The 18,358-nt window shown below is 35.1% G+C and overlaps 1 protein-coding gene across 3 annotated transcripts in view; it reads right to left on the minus strand.

The window, feature by feature from the left end:
• The window catches only part of NBEAL1 (neurobeachin like 1), a 184,827-nt gene that overhangs the window by 7,594 nt on the left and 158,875 nt on the right, over nucleotides 1-18,358 (minus strand). For 2 of the 3 annotated variants that reach the window (XM_081815332.1, XM_081815331.1), the window contains 8 exons: nucleotides 16,599-16,688; nucleotides 12,739-12,848; nucleotides 10,898-11,070; nucleotides 9,067-9,161; nucleotides 5,293-5,409; nucleotides 4,283-4,444; nucleotides 2,806-2,954; nucleotides 1,534-1,669 (listed from right to left, as the gene is read on the minus strand). In XM_081815332.1, coding sequence (XP_081671458.1) covers nucleotides 1,534-1,669; nucleotides 2,806-2,954; nucleotides 4,283-4,444; nucleotides 5,293-5,409; nucleotides 9,067-9,161; nucleotides 10,898-11,070; nucleotides 12,739-12,848; nucleotides 16,599-16,688 — 1,032 coding nt within the window. Of the gene's footprint in view, nucleotides 1-839; nucleotides 1,670-2,805; nucleotides 2,955-4,282; nucleotides 4,445-5,292; nucleotides 5,410-9,066; nucleotides 9,162-10,897; nucleotides 11,071-12,738; nucleotides 12,849-16,598; nucleotides 16,689-18,358 lie in introns of those variants that run through there. The other variant, XM_081815330.1, reaches the window with a different exon arrangement.

Consider the following 18,358-nt stretch of genomic DNA (forward strand, 5'->3'; position numbering starts at 1 on the left):
ATAATATTTAACAATATAATGATAAAATGTAATTTAGAAAACAAGAATAACCTAAGGTCTCTGAAGGTAAGAATCACATTTTGTCCACCATTAATTTATATCACCTAGCACACTTCTCAGCATATAATAATTATTAATTAAATATTAATCCAATTGGTGAATAAATGCCCCTCTAAAAGTGCTTACACTTCTAGGCAGGGCAAAAAAAGAACCCATGTGGGAAACATTTCTGTCTAAGCATATGATTATGATGTCAGAATTACTTTCCCAAGTGCAATCTACTTTTTTTTTTAAAGATTTTTTATTTATTTGATAGAGACACAGAGAGAGAGGGAACACAAGCAAGCTACTTTTTAATGGCAATTCATCTGCCACCCTTTTTCAATATTTACCCTTCTCTAAGGTACATTTATTGAAGGGATAAAAAAATCAAGCCTCATGCATAGACACTTTGGCATGCTTGTTATGCATTTTCATTTCCAGATGTATTTCCGGAAACATTATTTCCATTAATCTATTACCACTTTACGATCTTATTTATAAATACAAATTTTGTACTGAGAATGTAATACATAAAACTGATACATGACTTAAAATACATGTTAATCAAGATTTTGATCTTTTAGATAAATTCAGATATTGAAATAAAAATTTTTTCATACCTAAATCTTGATTTAATTTTGATACTGTCATATACAATTATATTTTAATTATGCAAGATTCTAAGTATTCAATTATATAATAAAGTAGATGCATACTGCCAGCTGATACATCCAAAGATGAATAAGAGAATAAGAAACAGAGAAAAAGAGAATAAGAACTAACAAAATCTTAAAATATCTCCTTGGTAGATTTATTAAAACCAGTGACAATGTGTTATTCACTAGTGTCTTCTCTGGAAACAATTCCAACAGATGCCGTATTTTAGATTTCTCAGAAAAGACTGATGGTATCAATACAACTTTATAATGCTTAATTTGACTCTATGTAATAAAAGAAATTTCTAAAAAAATCACTAAATTACTTGGAATATAGCCACTAAGTTTTTGAAGGAACAATATCAGATTTATGTTATCTGAATATTCAGTAATTGATAAACCACTGGCAAATCTATAGTAAGTACCGGAAACTCATTGAGAATTAGCATATTTGTTCTGCTAATTCTGGTATTTTTGTTGAAAGTAAAATACATAGTTTTATTGTTTGAGTCTGTATTTCATTTTTTATAAAGGCTTTTATGTATTAAAAATCCAAGTAGTGTCTTGAATCTAGATTTGGAAAGATAGATAATAAAAGAACTTTCTTATTCATATAGAGTGACAGAAACTCCAATTGTGTGCTTTCAATTATATCATAAAAACATCACTCTTGAATACTAGCTTTATCCCCTTTTCATTTACTGCCCTTTGAAAAATCAAACCTGGTTTTTAATTTGTTCATCCATAATGGAGACTTCTGATTCAGCTGGAACAAAGGAGAACCAAAGGAACCCCCAATAGTTTGGGAAAAGAAGTTCTTGATGCTATGTTTTACCTCAGCTGGCTTGCCAACACCCACTACAATCAACTTGCCATCTTCTAATCCTACAAGAATATGGCTGTATTCTTTGGTTACACAAACACAGTGGATAGGCATTCGCATGGCTAATGGGTTCATGCTGAGATTCAAACTAGAAGAGAAATAAAACAGACACACATAATTACATGGATACATAATAGATTCAGAGAATTTTGTACTTGGAAGATAACCTAATGATCATCTGATTCTGCATTCTAATTTTACAGATGTGTAACTTAGATTCAGGAAGCCTGAATGGCTCACACAAGGGCCCACATAATAGCATTACTTAAAATACATTTTTTTTCCTATTCTCAACATCTGTTTTTCTTCTAACCATATATATGATCTCTCACTAAATGATTTTTACCTTGTTGATTAAAAAGTGACAGTAGGACAAAAAGGGCAAAAGTTCAAAAAGTGTTTGTGTGCATGTTGGGGGGTAAGGTTGATAAACTGTTCTATCTGCCTTGTCTTAGAAGATGTAATATATAAATATATAATATAAAACATAATAAATATTTAAAAATATGATATAAAAACATGACATAATACTCAATTATGGAAAATATCCATGGCTTTTAGGATTAGAAAACAAAGAATCCTCTGATGTACACACTATGTTTGGACTAACCTGCTAAAAGATCTCATTCATTTTTAGAATCTGGCATTCTTTTTTTTTTCCTTACCACTGATCTGGGATTCTCTTAACAATACCATAAAAGAAAATCCTTTTCCTTCATTGGTTTAAATAACAAGACTCCCCACCAATTTTACAAATACATATACACAATCGTGAACAGATACATTAGCCTTAAAAATACTTTAGTTTGTTTTACCACAATTTAAAAAAAGTTTTAAGCCCTAACTGTAGTTTGTAAAAATTCAAACTATAATTGAACAAATTTCCAAATCCATAATCCAGGTTTGGCACCATGAAAATTCTTTTTCTGGCTTTTAAAATTTTACTGTGGTAAAATACACATAACATAAAATTTTCTACATTTTTAAAATGTACATCTATATTTCATTTACTTATCCAGAAATACTTTAGCTTCCCAAATTTTTTTCAGAGTTGCCAAAAATGACATGTTCATAATAAATGATAAACCAAAAGATTAGAAATCTTTGATTGCTGATTTCTACTCGGCTGAAGACCAAGAGTTGCATGCTCCACTCAATGAGCCAATGAGTTGCCCCTATTACCACCTTTTCTTAAGTGAGACTTCAATGATTCTTATTATTTACCTGTGGAGATCTCTTATGGACAGGAAGCCTTGTAAGCTGCCCATGATAATATGTTCTCCAGTGATACAAATATCCGATACTTGTTCTGTCAGGACTTGGGACCCTAGATACTTGCCATTTACGGAAAACAGATGTAACGCATTCTTATCCTGTAAAGATTAGGTGAAGAAAATTTAATGATCTCAAATGAAAATGGAGTTTTAATACTGACAATTAAAACTGTGACTATAACAGAATAAATACTGGATTTAAAATTTTGGAATAAACATATAGTTACGTTTAAAGAGAAAGTGTGTAGACAATATTATTAAAGTGATTTTAAATGAGAAGAAATTATATATTTTAAGAAAATATTTAAATAAATAATTGCCAAATAAATACTAAACAGGGACTCTCATCTCCCCAAAAGAATGAAAATCTCATCCAGTCTAAAAAACCTCACAATATATTTTTTTAAACCCCACATTCTTAACACAGAACAAAAAGATTCTCTTAACTTTTTTTAAAGCTACAGTTCTTTGTAAATTTTTAATTTATTTTAAGTTATCTCTATGCCCAATGTGGGACTTGAACTCATAAGCCCTGAGATCAAGAGTCTCATGCTCTATCAACTGAGCCAGCCAAGATTCTGTTAAATTTTTTTTAAGGATTAATTTTTTTTGAGAGAGAGAGAGAACGCGCATGTCATGGGCACGCAAGCGGGAGAGGGGCAGAGAGAGAAAGAAAGAGAGAGAGAATCCCAAGCGGACTCCCCACTCAGCGGGGAATCCAATGCAGGGTTCAATCCCACGACCCTGAGATCATGACCTGAGCTAAAATCAAGAGTCGGATGCTTAACTGACTGAGCCGCCCAGGCCCCCCAATTCTCTAATTTTTATTTATTTTATTTATTTAAAAAAAATTTTTAAAGATTTTATTTATTTATTTATTTTAGAGAGGGAGAGATAAGACAGAGGGAGCATAAGCTGGGTGAGGGGTAGAAGGAGAGGGACAAGCAGACTCCCTGCTGAGTAGGAAGCCCAACTTGGGGCTCGATCCCAGAACCCCAGGATCATGACCTTAACCAACCGAGCGACCCAGGTGCCCCACTGATGCTCTAATTTTTAAAAAGCTTTATCATGGAAAGAAAGAGAACATAATTCATGGCTTATTTATACCCAGCATGTATAAGAAGAATTTAATTTGGTTATAATTTCCACTTAAGCTTCTGAAGTCCCACATAACCAGAAATTCTTTTTGAAATCATTTATTATATAGGTCAATAGAAATCCCTAAAACAAAATATAAACATGAGGCCAAGACTGTGATAGGGGTCCATTTAATGATAAGGAATGAACAAACTGAAAGATAAAAGGAAAATATCCTTTTCAAAAAAATGGTGTTCTTCATCAAAATGCCTCAAATATACAGTATAATATAGAAAGGAAAAGACGGCTTATAGTCTAGCCCTACTGCATGTAACTGTTATATATAATACCTTGAGATTGGTGTTTTCGTCAATGCTGGAATAGATGACAATATGTCCTTCCCAAGATACAGCCAAATTAGGAATAGTCAGGAGCAGAGAACTCTCACAAGGTGGCCGTAAAGTCCTCATGTATTGACCTTTCTGAATGGTATGTATAATCACAGTGCCATCCTACACAGAAATAATATTAGAATATGAAAAAGAGAACAACAAAAAAGAAGGCCACATAAATAAATACGGGAAAGGAACTCAGAAAATGATTATTCTACCAAGGACACATGTATCTTAGGAAAAATTCCAACCTTGAAATCTGAAATAGTATTCTATTTTATTTTTATTTTCTTAAAGATTTCATCTATTTATTTGTCAGAGAGAGAGAGTACAAGCAGGGGGAGCGGCAGGCAGAGGGAGAAGCAGGCTCCCCACTGAGTGAGGAGCTGGATGCGAGACTTGATCCCAGGACCCCGGGATCATGACCTGAGCCAAAGGCAGATGCTTAACCAACTGAGCCATCCAGGCATCCCTTGAAATAGTATTTTATTTCATAAGATGCCCTCTTTCCTTAACTAATAAGACCAGTAAAATACCAAAATAGAATCCAGTCTCTTTTAGTTTCTTCTTTCTGTGTTATGCTACTTCTGCAAAGTCCTACACAAACAATAAAGAATTCCTATACTTTTACCAGTGCCCCTAGAAAAAAATTTATCATTCTAATTTTAACACATGTGCCTCCAAAGCAAGCATGAAAATATTTACATATATTGTTTCTTGATTTGTAGAAAAAATTAGCATTTTTTTTTAAGATTTATTTATATTTAGAGGGAGAGAGAGTGGGGGGCAGAGGGGCGGACGGAGAGAGAGAATCTCAAGCAGACTCCCTGCTGAGCATGGAGCCCAAAGTGGGGCTCAATCTCATGACCCTGAGATCATGACCTTAGCCGAAATCAAGAGTCAGATGTTTAACCGACTGAGCCACCCAGGCGCCTGAAAATTAGCATTTCTTAAAGGTGAAATCTTACCCTTGATCCTGACACTGCCATGTCTAGTTCAGTGCTGATGCCGACACTCAATACTTCATCAGTGTGTCCATACAGAATCTGAAAGGGTTTAGATGCTAAGCCCACAGGAACACCTCCCTAATGTTAAAAGAGAAGCAAAGGTTAATTTTCTAGTAGGCTATTTTCTGCAAAAAGGTTTATACTATATTTAAATTGTCTAATCACAAAGTAACATTGCAACTAGTTCTTACCACAGCATCTATTCATAACAGGACTCATTCTTATGTTCCTCCTTGGATTCTCAAATTATTCTCAGTCTTCTGAAGCTCTAAAACTTAATCTGAATAGTTCCAAAGTTGATTGCTTTGGATTAATTCTAACAGGTATATTATTTGCCCTTTTCATCTACGGATTTGCTCTTCCTTTACTACAAACAAACTTCATATTCTTTCTCTGAATACTTTTTTTTTTGGTTGACATAAAATGTCAGGTATACAACAATGATTCAACAATTCTATAAATTACGCAATGCTGACCACGGTAAGTGTAGTTATCGTCTGTCACCATACAATGTTGTTATAATATATTAGCTATGTTCCCTATGCTGTATTTCTGTGACTTATTTTATAGAACTTAATTATTTTAAATCTTTATTTCATATTAATAATTTGATATTCAGCCACATCAAATCTGTTGCTTACTGTTTCTACTTTTGAATTTATTATATTTATAATGGTATTGGTTTTAATACTGGTTTGATTCTTCTGCAATCATTCTTTTCATCTTAAGATTTATTTTTACTTTAGAGAGAAAGAGAGCACACACGCATGAGCGAGTGGGGGGGGGAGGGGCAGAAGGAGGGAGAGAAGCAGACTCTCCACTGAGTGTGGATATGGACGCAGGGCTCCATCCCACAACCCGGAGACCACGACCTGAGCCAAAATCAAGAGTCAGTCCCTTGGCCTACTGAGCCACCCAGGTGACACTCCTTTTCATCTTTTTTTTTTTTTTTTTTAATTTATTTGAGAGAGAGTGAGTGAGAGAGCACGAGCAGGGGCAGAGGGAGAAGGAGAAGCAGACTCTCCACTGAGCAGGGATCCTGACACGGGGCTCAATCCCAGGATCCTGGGATCATGACCTGAGCTGAAGGCAGACGCTAAACCAACTGAGCCACCCAGGCACCTCTCCTTTTCATCTTACTATGCCACTATATAATTTCATCTTTGAGGTGCTTAAGCCTGTTTTACTGAATTGATATTCTTATGTTCTTCTAATAGCACAATTTTATCGCAGGGAATCTCTCTACACTTGAGTTGTTGTCTTCACCTGTTTTTAGCATGTTTTGTTTGTACATTACTTTCTATGATATAGAATGAGTAGTTGCCATGGTATTTGTTTATAATTATCCTAGATAACTCTGGATAGGTAGATAACATTTACCTGTGCTATATAATGTAGATGAATTCCCATCAATACTCCTATCTGGGACACATTTGTCTTCCTCTAAGATTGTCAGTCTGAATGCTTCGTGCACTCTAATTTATAAAAATCAGGTAATTCCTATAATATTTAAGCATTTCAAATTACAGAGAAAGATGGACCCTTCTCAAAATCATTTTATAAAGTTTGCATATCCCTACACTAAACATGGCAAAGACAGAACAAATACAGATTTATTTCACATATGAGTAGAGAAATACAGTACTAGCAAATATAATTCTGTAGTAAAATATAATATGTCGTGAATTATATGGGTTTATTATAGGAATTCAAGACTGGTTCAAACCTAGGAGACTTTTCAACATAATACATTAAGAAAAAGAGAAAAGCTATGAATAAAAAAAAGGAAGAGAAACTGAAAAATAGCTGAAAAGGACATTATGGGAACTACTGACAAAATCAGAACATGAACTGTGGATTAGATAATTTGTATTGTATATTGTATAAATGTTAAGTGCTCTGATTTTGATAACTGAACTCTGGTTATATATAAAAAAGACTTGTTCTTAGAAAATACACACTGAAGTGTTTAGGGATAAAGGAACATAATATCTATAACCTTTTTTTTTTTAAGATTTTATTTTTAAGTAATCTATACCCAAAGTGGGGCTCCAACTCACAACCCCAAGATCAAGAGTTGCATGCTCTACTGACTGAGCCAGCCAGGTGCCCCTACAACTTTTAAATTGTCCCCCCCTCCAAAAAAAGATGCTGTGAGAAAGACATCAGAAGAGAATAATAACACAAATGCAAAACTGTAGTATTTTTGTACTGAAATTTTACTAAAAAGCTACCAAAGGGAAAAAAAAAAAAACAGAAGCTAACTACTTAAATATAAAAAAACACAACCCAACAACAATGTATAGTGCAATACAACAGCAAATGCTACACTAAATAGCACAACAGTGAAGGCACTTTCATCAAAATCAGACATAAGACAGGGATGCTCACTATAATTTTTTTACCCTACTGCATTAGCTAGTAATGAAACAAGGTAAGAATATGAAATCATTAGTATACTGGAAAAGATAAATCCATCTTTATTTTCATCATAAGACTGTGTATCTATTTTTGGAGAATCTAAGAAATACTAATAATTATAAGAACTGGATAAAAAGATTTGGTAAACCAATTAGATAACTGTATAGAAATCAAAAGTTTGGTTTTTTTTACAGTAACCATAATCAATTAGAAGTAAAAATGATTTTAAAAAATCCCACCAAAATAATATTATGATAATTAGAAATAAACATTAGAAGTACAGAACCTAATAGAAAAAAATTACTATAAGATTTTATTGAAGAACATTAAAAAGAGAACTGAAATAAATATGGAAAGACATTTTCTATTTCTGGAAAGGCATGATTATAAAAATGTCAACCCATACCAAATTAACACATAAATTAAATATAATTTCATCAAGACTAAAATAGAATTTTTGAGGAAGATATGGTTGAAATATTTTTAAAGTTCGTATGGAAGAATAAACGCTAATATAAGATAGCTGAGAACATTTTTTATAAGGCAACATTTTTTATAAGGCAACACAGTGAGAAATTTTTAAAGATTTTATTTATTTATTTGAGAGAGAGAGAGAATGAGAGACAGAGAGCATGAGAGAGGGAAGGGTCAGAGGGAGAAGCAGACTCCCTGCCAAGCAGGGAGCCTGATGCGGGACTCGGTCCCGGGACTCCAGGATCATGACCTGAGCCGAAGGCAGTCGCTTAACCAACTGAGCCACCCAGGCGCCCAGTGAGAAATTAGTTTTACCAAATATTAAAACTACTAAAATAAAAACATCTTGGTGTTGCCATAGAAATAGGTAAGTGTAAAAATATGGGGAATCTAGAAAAAGATCCAATCCAGTGGGTAATCATTTATGCTTGCATAAATGACTTTCCACCCAGAAGTAAACAAAATCATATATTTTAATATTCTATATTATTATAAAATATATATTATATACTCTATATTCTATCATATATAGCTACACAGTATATATCTAATACTTATTCTATATTAAAAATTATAGAAAAGTTAATTACCAATGGATTAAAGATTAAAATGTAAAAAAAATAAAGCAAGAAAAATATTACAAGAAAATTTTTAGGTAATTATTTTAATAAATTTGGAGGAGCAGAAAGCCTGTTAAGCTAAGTAGAAAACCTAAAAGCCATAAAGAAAAAAGACACTTCCTTGAAGCAACATTATAATGAGAGTACAATACAGTTGATAAAAATGATAAATCTGTAATTTTTAGTAGTCCCACCAGAAAGGAAGACAATGTGTAACTACCTGTTGTGTTATTTGCCATATCATACATGTAGTGTCTCTGGAACCAGAAATCAAATGTATTCCACAGTAATCTGTAGCTAAACAAGTCACAATATCTGTAAGAAAAAAGGAATTACAAAGAATGAAAATGGTGTCATTTTGCAGGAACAGAACTATAAGGGCAATTTTAGTTTATGTTCTATTACTCAATCAGTTGTTTAGCAGGAGAAATGTAAATGGCAATGGAAAAAGCACTGGAAAAGGGTGACACAGGAAAGAAGCAGTATTTTTTTTTTTTAAGATTTTATTTTTAGGGCGCCTGGGTGTATATGCCCCGACCCCAAATTTTGGCTCAGGTTGTGATCTCAGAGTTGTGAGAGCAGGCTCTGAGCTGGGCTCTGTGCTCAGCATGGGGTATGCTTAGAATTCTCTCTCTCCCCCTGCCACTCCACCCTTCCCCCTCTCTAAAATAAATAAATAAAATCTTAAAAAAAAAACAAATATGTTAAAGATTTTATTTTTAAGTAATCTCTACACCCAATGTGGGGCTCAAACTTAACAACCCTGAGTTCAAGAGTTACATGCTCCACCACCTGAGCCAGGCGCCCCAGGAAAGAAGCAGTATTAAACTCAAGTAGGAGAGTTTTCTTTGAGGCCACCCTGCTTTGAGAGTGAAGAATACACACGGGACAGGGAAATGTCTGTTGGAGTCCTGGCAGTGGGTTAGGTGGCTTGGAATGGATCCCCAGGAAGTTTTGATATGCTTCTCTGCTTTCTCACTCTCTCATTTCCATTCACGTTCTACTCCCATTAGGAACCGCAATCCTGTGGAATATGTGTCCCTAACCAAAATAGTACAAAATACACTACAAATTCTCAATATGAAAAACATTTTTGCTAAACAGTAAAAACCTGAGCTAAGTGGCATCTCAGGAGCCACCAGTATAGAAGTAGTAGCAGATCCCATTTCCCTTTCTTAATAGGTTTACTAGGGGAAAATCTACAAGATGGATGTTTTGTTTTTAGAGACAGCCGGGGGGGGGGGACCAAAGGAGAGGGAGAGAGAAAGAGAGAGATAGAATCTTAAACAGATTCCATGCCCAGTGCGGAGCCCAGTGCAGAGCCCGACGAGGGCTGATCTCACAACCCTGATATCATGACCTGAGCTGCAATCAGGAGTTGGATGCTTAACCTACTGAGCCACCCAGGCATTCCCACAATGTTCTATTTTTATATTGAAGGCTGAAACACTAAGGAGCACCAGGTTAAACTACATTCAGTAATTTACCTCCCTCATGATTAACTGTTCACTAATAGGGCAGGTGATGTCTTATTCAACTGCGACAGATTTTTTTTTATACCATTTTGTCTTAAAATTCTTATTTGTATCAACCAATTTTTATTTATTTTTATTTTTTAAAGATTTATTTATCTTGAGAGAGAGGCGGGGGTAAAGGGAGAGGAAGAGAATCTCAAGCAGACTCCCTGCTAGTTGTGGAGACCAACGTGGGGCTCCATCCCACCACCCTGGGATCATGACCTGAGCAGAAATCAAGAGTTGGATGCTCAACTGCCTGAGCCACCCAGGCACCTTGTATCACCTAATTTTTAAAAAAAGACTTAGCCTAACATTGTTCAGATACTATGAAGCTCTATTTAATTTGTATGGTATTTAGTATAACCTAAATACATTAAATACTCATAAAGCATAATGTTCATAACACTGCTCTATCAGAAAGTTTACTTAGCTCTGAAGGTAAATTTTAATGCTCTTTATAGGACCACGTACTACTTTTGTAGTTAGAAGAAACAGAGAAAACTTCTTTTTTGGGGAAAAAAAGTTAATACTTACCCATGTGTCTGATATTGTGTGAAATAATTTTGCCTTTTGTAAGTGACATCACTTGAATGCTATTATCCCAGTGTCCAGCACTGAAAAGCAACTTCGCATCATGTGATACTATGAATAGCTTAGAAGTGATCTCCAGCCCTGGAGCAAAAGGACCATTCATACTACGCTGAGTTCTGTAAACACAATTAAATATTAGACTTTTCCTTAAAAGACCACTTAGACTGATATCAACTATTTTTTAAATCTCTCGGAAAAATAAAGAAAAATAAATCCGTTCAACTGTTCAATTTGAAATGTCCATTAATGAATGATAACGACTTTCAGAAAATACATTAATCGTATTCATATTTTTCATTACATAAAAAGATACATAACAAATCGTCTCAAGGGTTAAGCTAAAGAAGTTGAGACTGGTGAAGGTGTGGAGAAGATTTAAATCTTGCCTTTCAAAGCCAACTTAGGAAGATTGTCAATTCTGTAAATGGTAGTATCAAAGTATAAAGGACAAGATAAGGATATGACAGGATAAGGAAAGCTGGAAATCAACTGAAACCAGGAATCTACTGCACAGGCAGATAAATGTGAATCTAACAATATTCATGAAGATCATTTTTCACTCAAACCAAAGCAAGCATATGGGTTTTATCTGCTTTCCAGTTAAATAAATACCCATGAGGTCAGCCAATCTAGATTTTTTTTTTTTTTTAATTTATTTATTCATTTGAGAGAGTGAGAATGAGAGAGAGTACATGAGAGGGGGCAGGGTCAGAGGGAGAAGCAGGCTCCTCGCCGAGCAGGGAGCCCGATGCGGGACTCAATCCCGGGACTCCAGGATCATGACCTGAGCCGAAGGCAGTTGCTTAACCAACTGAGCCACCCAGGCGCCCCCAGCCAATCTAGATTTTGTAGAAAGACACAAAGAAGTCATATGTAACTAACGAATTGTTGAACACTACATCAAAAACTAATGATGTACTATATGTTGGCTAATTGAACATAAAAAAATAAAAAGTGATTGCGCTTCAGTGTGTGTACAGAGAATGAGGGCCAATTCTGACAGTTTAGCTCTAGAATTTTATTATTCAATATTAATTTGCTGGAGGTATGCTTTGTGCCAAGCACAACAATACTAAGGCCTATGTGGGAATAAGAAGGAAAAAAGACATTGCTCCTAATAAACATACAGCTAAAACAACTCAGAATAAGGGAAACATTAATTTAAAATGTAACCTCTGGATATTTAAACAATTAACTAAGGTATGTATAAATAAATAAATAAATAAAATCTTTAAAAAATAATAAAGTAAAATTAAAAAAATTAAAAATTAAAAATTAAAAAATAAACTAAGGTAATAATAAATTCTTATATAAAACACACAAGGCTTACTTATAAGTAACATTGTACAACAAAAATACAATCAAGCCTAAAAACTACTCCTAATAATTTGTTTCTTTTTTTTTCTTCCAGATTTTATTTATTTGTCAGAGAGAGCGCGCACAAGCAGGGGGAGAGGGGAAGCGGCAGGTGGAGGGAAAAGCAGGCTCCCCGCTGAGCAAGGAGCCTGCTGCAGGGCTCGATCCCAGGACCCTGGGATCATGACCCAAGCCAAAGGCAGACACTTAACCGAGTCACCCAGGTATCCCTAATTTCTGTTTCTATAATGATATTATAGAAATTGTTTTATTCTTAAGCCAGTATTCAAGTCAGGAAGAGGGAAAGAGGGAAGAAAATCTGCAGGTCTACTGTATTACTTTCAAGATGACACCAATCAATTTAGTTGTTTTTCCTGGCAATAAGGTACCAGCTGCACCTGTTTTGCTTTAAATGTTCATTTACTTACTTTGGATTTGTTACAGTTTGATCTTTGATGAATGTAAAGTAATTAGAAATGTTTCTGTCATAAGGCAGCCATCCATGGGTTCCAACAATGTAATTCATGCTTACTGTTATCTGGAAAAGAACACATGAAGACAAAAATGAAATAAAAGATTAAAGAAAGCAGCACAAAATAACCAAATGCTCACATGATGTTATCATTTATCATTTAAGGAATAATGTGGGATTGTGTACTTAAAGCACAAAATTCATTAATTCTTTTTTTAAGATTTTTAGGTAATCTCTACACCCAAAGTGGGGCTCAAACTCAACCCTGAAATCGTATGTTCTACTGACTGAGCCAGCCAGGTGCCCTGCATAAAGTCAAAAGCTCTTTATTTTTATCTTTATTTTTAGTTTATCTTATATCTCGTGGCAAGAAAAGTTGTCCAATGTATCTTTTTTTTTAAAGATTTTATTTATTTATTTGAGAGACAGAGAGAGAAAGAGCATGAGCAGGGGGAGGGGTAAAGGGAGAGGGACAAGCAGACTCCCCACTGAGTGGACAGCCCAACGTGGGGCTCAATCCCAGGATCCTAAGGTCATGACCTGAGACTGTCAGATGCTTAACTGACTGAGCCACCCAGGCGCCTCTGTATCTTTCTTTAGTGAGATAATTTTCCTCATTTCTCAAAGTTTACTAGCATCTATTAGTTGGCAGTCAGAAGACATTAAAAGTCATTAAAAGAAATTAAGAAGCTCTCTCTTCTTAGTGACAGTTATAGTGAATATTTTTTTTTAAAGATTTATTTATTTGAGAGACAGCAAGCAAGTGAGTGCAGGGAGGAGGGGCAGAGTGAGAGAGAGAATCCCAGGCAGTCTCCCCTCTGAGCATGGAGCCTGACGCAGGGCTTTCTCTCACAACCCTAAGATCATGACCTGAGCCAAAATCAAGAGTCAGAGGCTTAACCAACTGAGCCACCCAGGTGCCCCCTACAGTGACTATTCTTTTGAAAAATGAAAAGATCCCCCCATAGATTATAAAAGATTACCAAAGAGATTAACTTAAAGAAATACAGGTATTAAAGGTGAAAATCACAAGAATTCTACCATTGAAAGGCACTTTTTTTTTTGATATATCTTTCTAGACCTTTTTTCTAAGCAAACAAACAATATGCATAATTAGAAAAATAGGTTTAATTCTGGAATCTCTACTGTTCCCTGTGCTATACTCTATTGTTATAATTTGTACATGACAAAATGAGAATAAGACAGACCTAGGTTTGGTCTGTGTGCCTGGGTCCCAGATCCCTTACTTGCTAGCTCTGCAACTATGAGCAAATTAATACTTCTGAGTTTTAATTTCTTATCTGTACAAGGGAAATAATAATAGTGCCTAGCTCACAGGATTGTCAGGTGGATTAAATTACAAAATTCACGTAAAGCACTCACTAACAAGTCCTGAGTGTATACCTTAATCAATTCTGTATTATTTCTTATTTTCATTCTTTTACTGCCTTATGATATATTGTAACAGATGATGTTATATCCTATTTTTCTTGTACAAAATTTTCTGGTATTTTCAGATATTTATTATTCCAAATAAACTTTAGAATTACAGTTAACTACTTGAATAACACTATGAAGCTAGAAGTCAACCTCAAGAAAAAAATCTGGAATAGACCACATATACATGGGGGTTAAATAGCAGGCTCTTAGGGTGGGAGGATGGGTTGGCCTGGTGGTGGGTATTGAGGAGGGCACGTTCTGCATGGAGCACTGGGTGTTGTGCACGAACAATGAATCATGGAACACTTCATCTAGAACTAATGATGTAATGTATGGGGATTAACATAAGAATAAAAAAAAAATAGCAGGCTCTTAAACAATGAATGGGTCAACCAGGAAATAAAAGAAGAAATAAAATATATGGAAACAAAAGAAAATGAAAACACAACAGTCTAAAACCTTGGGGATGCAGCAAAAGTGGTCCTAAGAGGGAAGTATATAGCAACAGAGGTCTACCTCAAAAAGCAAGGAAAATCTCAATCTAACCTTATACCTAAAGGAGCTAGAAAAAGAACAAATGAAGCCTAAAGTGAGCAGAAGGAATGAAATAACAGATTTGAGCAGAAATAAATGATAAGCTAAAAAAAAATTATACAAGAGATCAATGAAACCAGGAGCTGGTTATTTGAAAAAAATAATACAGCTGATAAACCTGTAGAGAGACTCAATTGAAAAGAAAAGAGGTGTGCCTGGGTGGCTCAGTTGGTTAAACTTCCAACTCTTGATTTTGGCTCAGGATTGTGAGATCAAGCCCCATATCTGGCTCCCCACTCAGTGGGGAGTCTGCTGGAGATTGTCTCCCTCTCCCTCTGTCCCTTCCCTTGCTCGCTTGCTCTCTCTAAAATAATAAATAAATCTTAAAAAAAGAGAAAGTACTCAAATAAATAAAATCACAAATGAGAGAGGAAAAATAACAAACACCACAGAAATACAATTATAAGAGAATATTATGAAAAACTATATGGCAACAAACTGTACAACCTGAAAGAAACAGATAAATTCCTAGAAACACATAAATTGCCAAAGCTGAAACAGGAAGAAACAGAAAATTTGAACAGACTGATAACCAGCACTAATTTAAAGGGATACATGTATCCCAATATTTATAGCAGCATTACTACAATAGCCAAATTAGGGAAACAGCCCAAGTGTCCATCAATTGATGAATGGATAAAGATGTGGTCTGTCGGTCTATCCATCCATCCATCCATCCATCTATACATAATGGAATATTACTCAGCCATAAAAAGGAATAAAATCTTGCTGTTTGCAGTGACATGGATGGAGATAGACAGTATTATGCTAAGCAAAATAAGTCAGTCAAAAACAAATACCATGATTTCACTCACATGTGGAATTTAAGAAACAAAACAAATGAACGAAGAGGAAAAGCAGGGGGTGGCAAACCAGGAAACAGACTTTTTTTTTTTTAAGATTTTATTTATTTATTTGAGAGATAGAGAATGAGAGAGAGAGAAAGCACACGAGAGAGGGAAGGGTCAAAGGGAGAAGCAGGCTCCTCGCCGAGCAGGGAGCCCGATGCGGGACTCGATCCAAGGACTCCAGGATCATGACCTGAGCCGAAGGCTGTCGCCCAACCAACTGAGCCACCCAGGTGCCCAAGAAACAGACTCTTAATTATAGATAACAAACTGATGGTTACCAGAAGGGAGGTGGGAGGGGAGATGGGTTAAACAGGTGACCGGGGGTGGGGAGGGGGTTAAGGAGTGCACCTGCTCTGATGAGCACCGGGTGATACATGGAAGTGCTGAATCACTATATTGTACACCTGAAACTAATATTACACTGTATGTTAACTAACTGGAATTTAAATGAAAACTTAAAAAAAAAAAATTCTGGTTCTACAAACTGACCAAAAGCAAATAATAAATTCAGACATATTTATTGAAAGAAAAAAAAAAGAATTACAGTTAAGTAATTGAAATAAAAGCTGTGTATCTGAAAGACATTTCTTTTTAAAAGATTATTTATTTATTTGAGAGAGCAAGAGAGCACATGAGCAGGAGGGGGAGAGGGAGAGAGAATCTCAAGCTGACCCCACAATGAGTGTGGAGCCCTATGCTGGGCTCCGTCTTAGGACCCTGACATCACAACCTGAGAGGAAACCAAGAGCTAGACGCTTAACTGTGCCACTCAGGCACCCACAGAAAATACATTTTTATATTTGTCAAAATAATTCCATAAAAATCTTCTTTATTATTTTTAAGAAGTCTTTAAAAATGTATTTTCTCAATTTTTTTTGTAGTTGTAATGTATTTGGATGTAGCAGTGTGAAAAAACTATAAATCGACTTACCAGTAACTCAGGACTGCCTTGAGACATAAAAGAACGAGACTGATTTTTGGGGACAATGGCCTTTATTAGTGGAATGCCATCACTAATTCCCTATAAAATAAAGACAGAGGCTTAGTGGCTGGTTCTGCTTATCTTTATTAGGTTTAAGTTACTGAAAACTTCTATTTCTTTAAATAAGAATGAACCCTGTGATACAGCATTTTATTCTACCAAAACATACCAGTTAATTAAAATGTAGAAAAGGAGAATCACTATGCTGTACACTTGAAACTAATGTAACAATGTGTGTCAAATATACTTTAATTTAAAAAAAAAAGGCTAAAAAATGTAGGAAAGGAACTATGTACCATGTTTGGGTGGCATACTTGAAACAGAAGACCCATCATTTTCTTGTATTCTACTACTCTGCTGTGAAACAGAAATGCAGATTTCAAGGAGCATCAACCATTTAAAACAGCCAGTGATTTAGAATCTTTCCTTTTCCCTTGCCATACTGACATGAATATAAAGTAGAAAATACAGACCATATAAGAGTATATTGCTCAATTAAGTCAAATATGACAACTGGCTATATTTTTTATACAATTTCCTTTTGGGTTTAACTTTTAAAACATAGATCTATTCCATTAAGTGAGGCAATCCCTGAATGCTGTAACAATAGGGCCAGAAAATACAGTTCTCAGAAAATATCTGCCATTATCTTATTACAACATGAAAGAGAATAGTGATTTGAAGTAAGTTTTTTGATGTAACAATAGTTCATATATTATACCTCACATTTATTAGATAAATAATAACCTAACATTACTGGGTATATACTATGTGCCAGGTGCTATTCTAAGAGTCTTATATAAATTAAATAATGAATTATAAACCATATAAAATTAGTCCCTATCTTTTCTCTTCACTCTGTGAATCAAGAGAACTTCCATTTGAACAAACATAAATGAACATGGCATTTGAAGAAATCCACTTATTAGGCCTTTGCTTTAACTGCTACCTCTGTTTTCTTCACCATTTTAACAATGAGGAAGAGATAACCTACAGAGAGGCCTTCTCTTTTCTTATGAATGAGTGGGGAAATACCTTCCCCTATGATAACAAAAAGGGATTAACAGATTATTAGTACCCCAGGATATCTATTATGTTCTTTGTCCTGCTCCAGATACTGGTCCTTGGAATAGCTACCCTGTGACATGGTAGGTACAAAGGGACAAATGTCACTGAATCTGCAGATGGAACTTGGAATGCATTATTCTATAAAAACAATGTCATAAATGATTAGACATGATGAAATCATTTTATCACTGTTGCATAATATAGTACAACATGTCCATCAGATTATGTGTTAAATAATGGGTTGCCCTATGTGCAGTAAAGAGTAAACACAGCAGGCTCGAAACAACTCTCAGAAAGGCCTTCCTGCAAGGTTGGCCCTTGGCTGGCATCTGGGAACTTGGTGGGCAGAGTTCCCTGCACTGATATAAAACTTGTCCTCAATGACAAAAGTGGTTCGCTATTCCTAGACTATTTGTGCAAACAACATGGTTTATGCTGAAGACCCTATTTTCTCCTGGGAGTCTAGAATTTTGGAATGTGCTAGGCAGAGGATGCCTATGTGACCAGCCCCCAATAAAAACCCTAGGTGTTGAGTCTCAATGAGCTTCCCTGGTTAGATAAACATGTGTTTTCACATTTCATTACTGGGAGAATTAAGCATGTCCTATGTGACTCTCCCGGGAAAGGATTCTTGGATGCTT

The sequence above is a fragment of the Leptonychotes weddellii genome, chromosome 3 (genome assembly GCF_054177405.1).
Source record: "Leptonychotes weddellii isolate Sample4059 chromosome 3, ASM5417740v2, whole genome shotgun sequence".
NCBI classification, from domain to species: domain Eukaryota; kingdom Metazoa; phylum Chordata; class Mammalia; order Carnivora; family Phocidae; genus Leptonychotes; species Leptonychotes weddellii.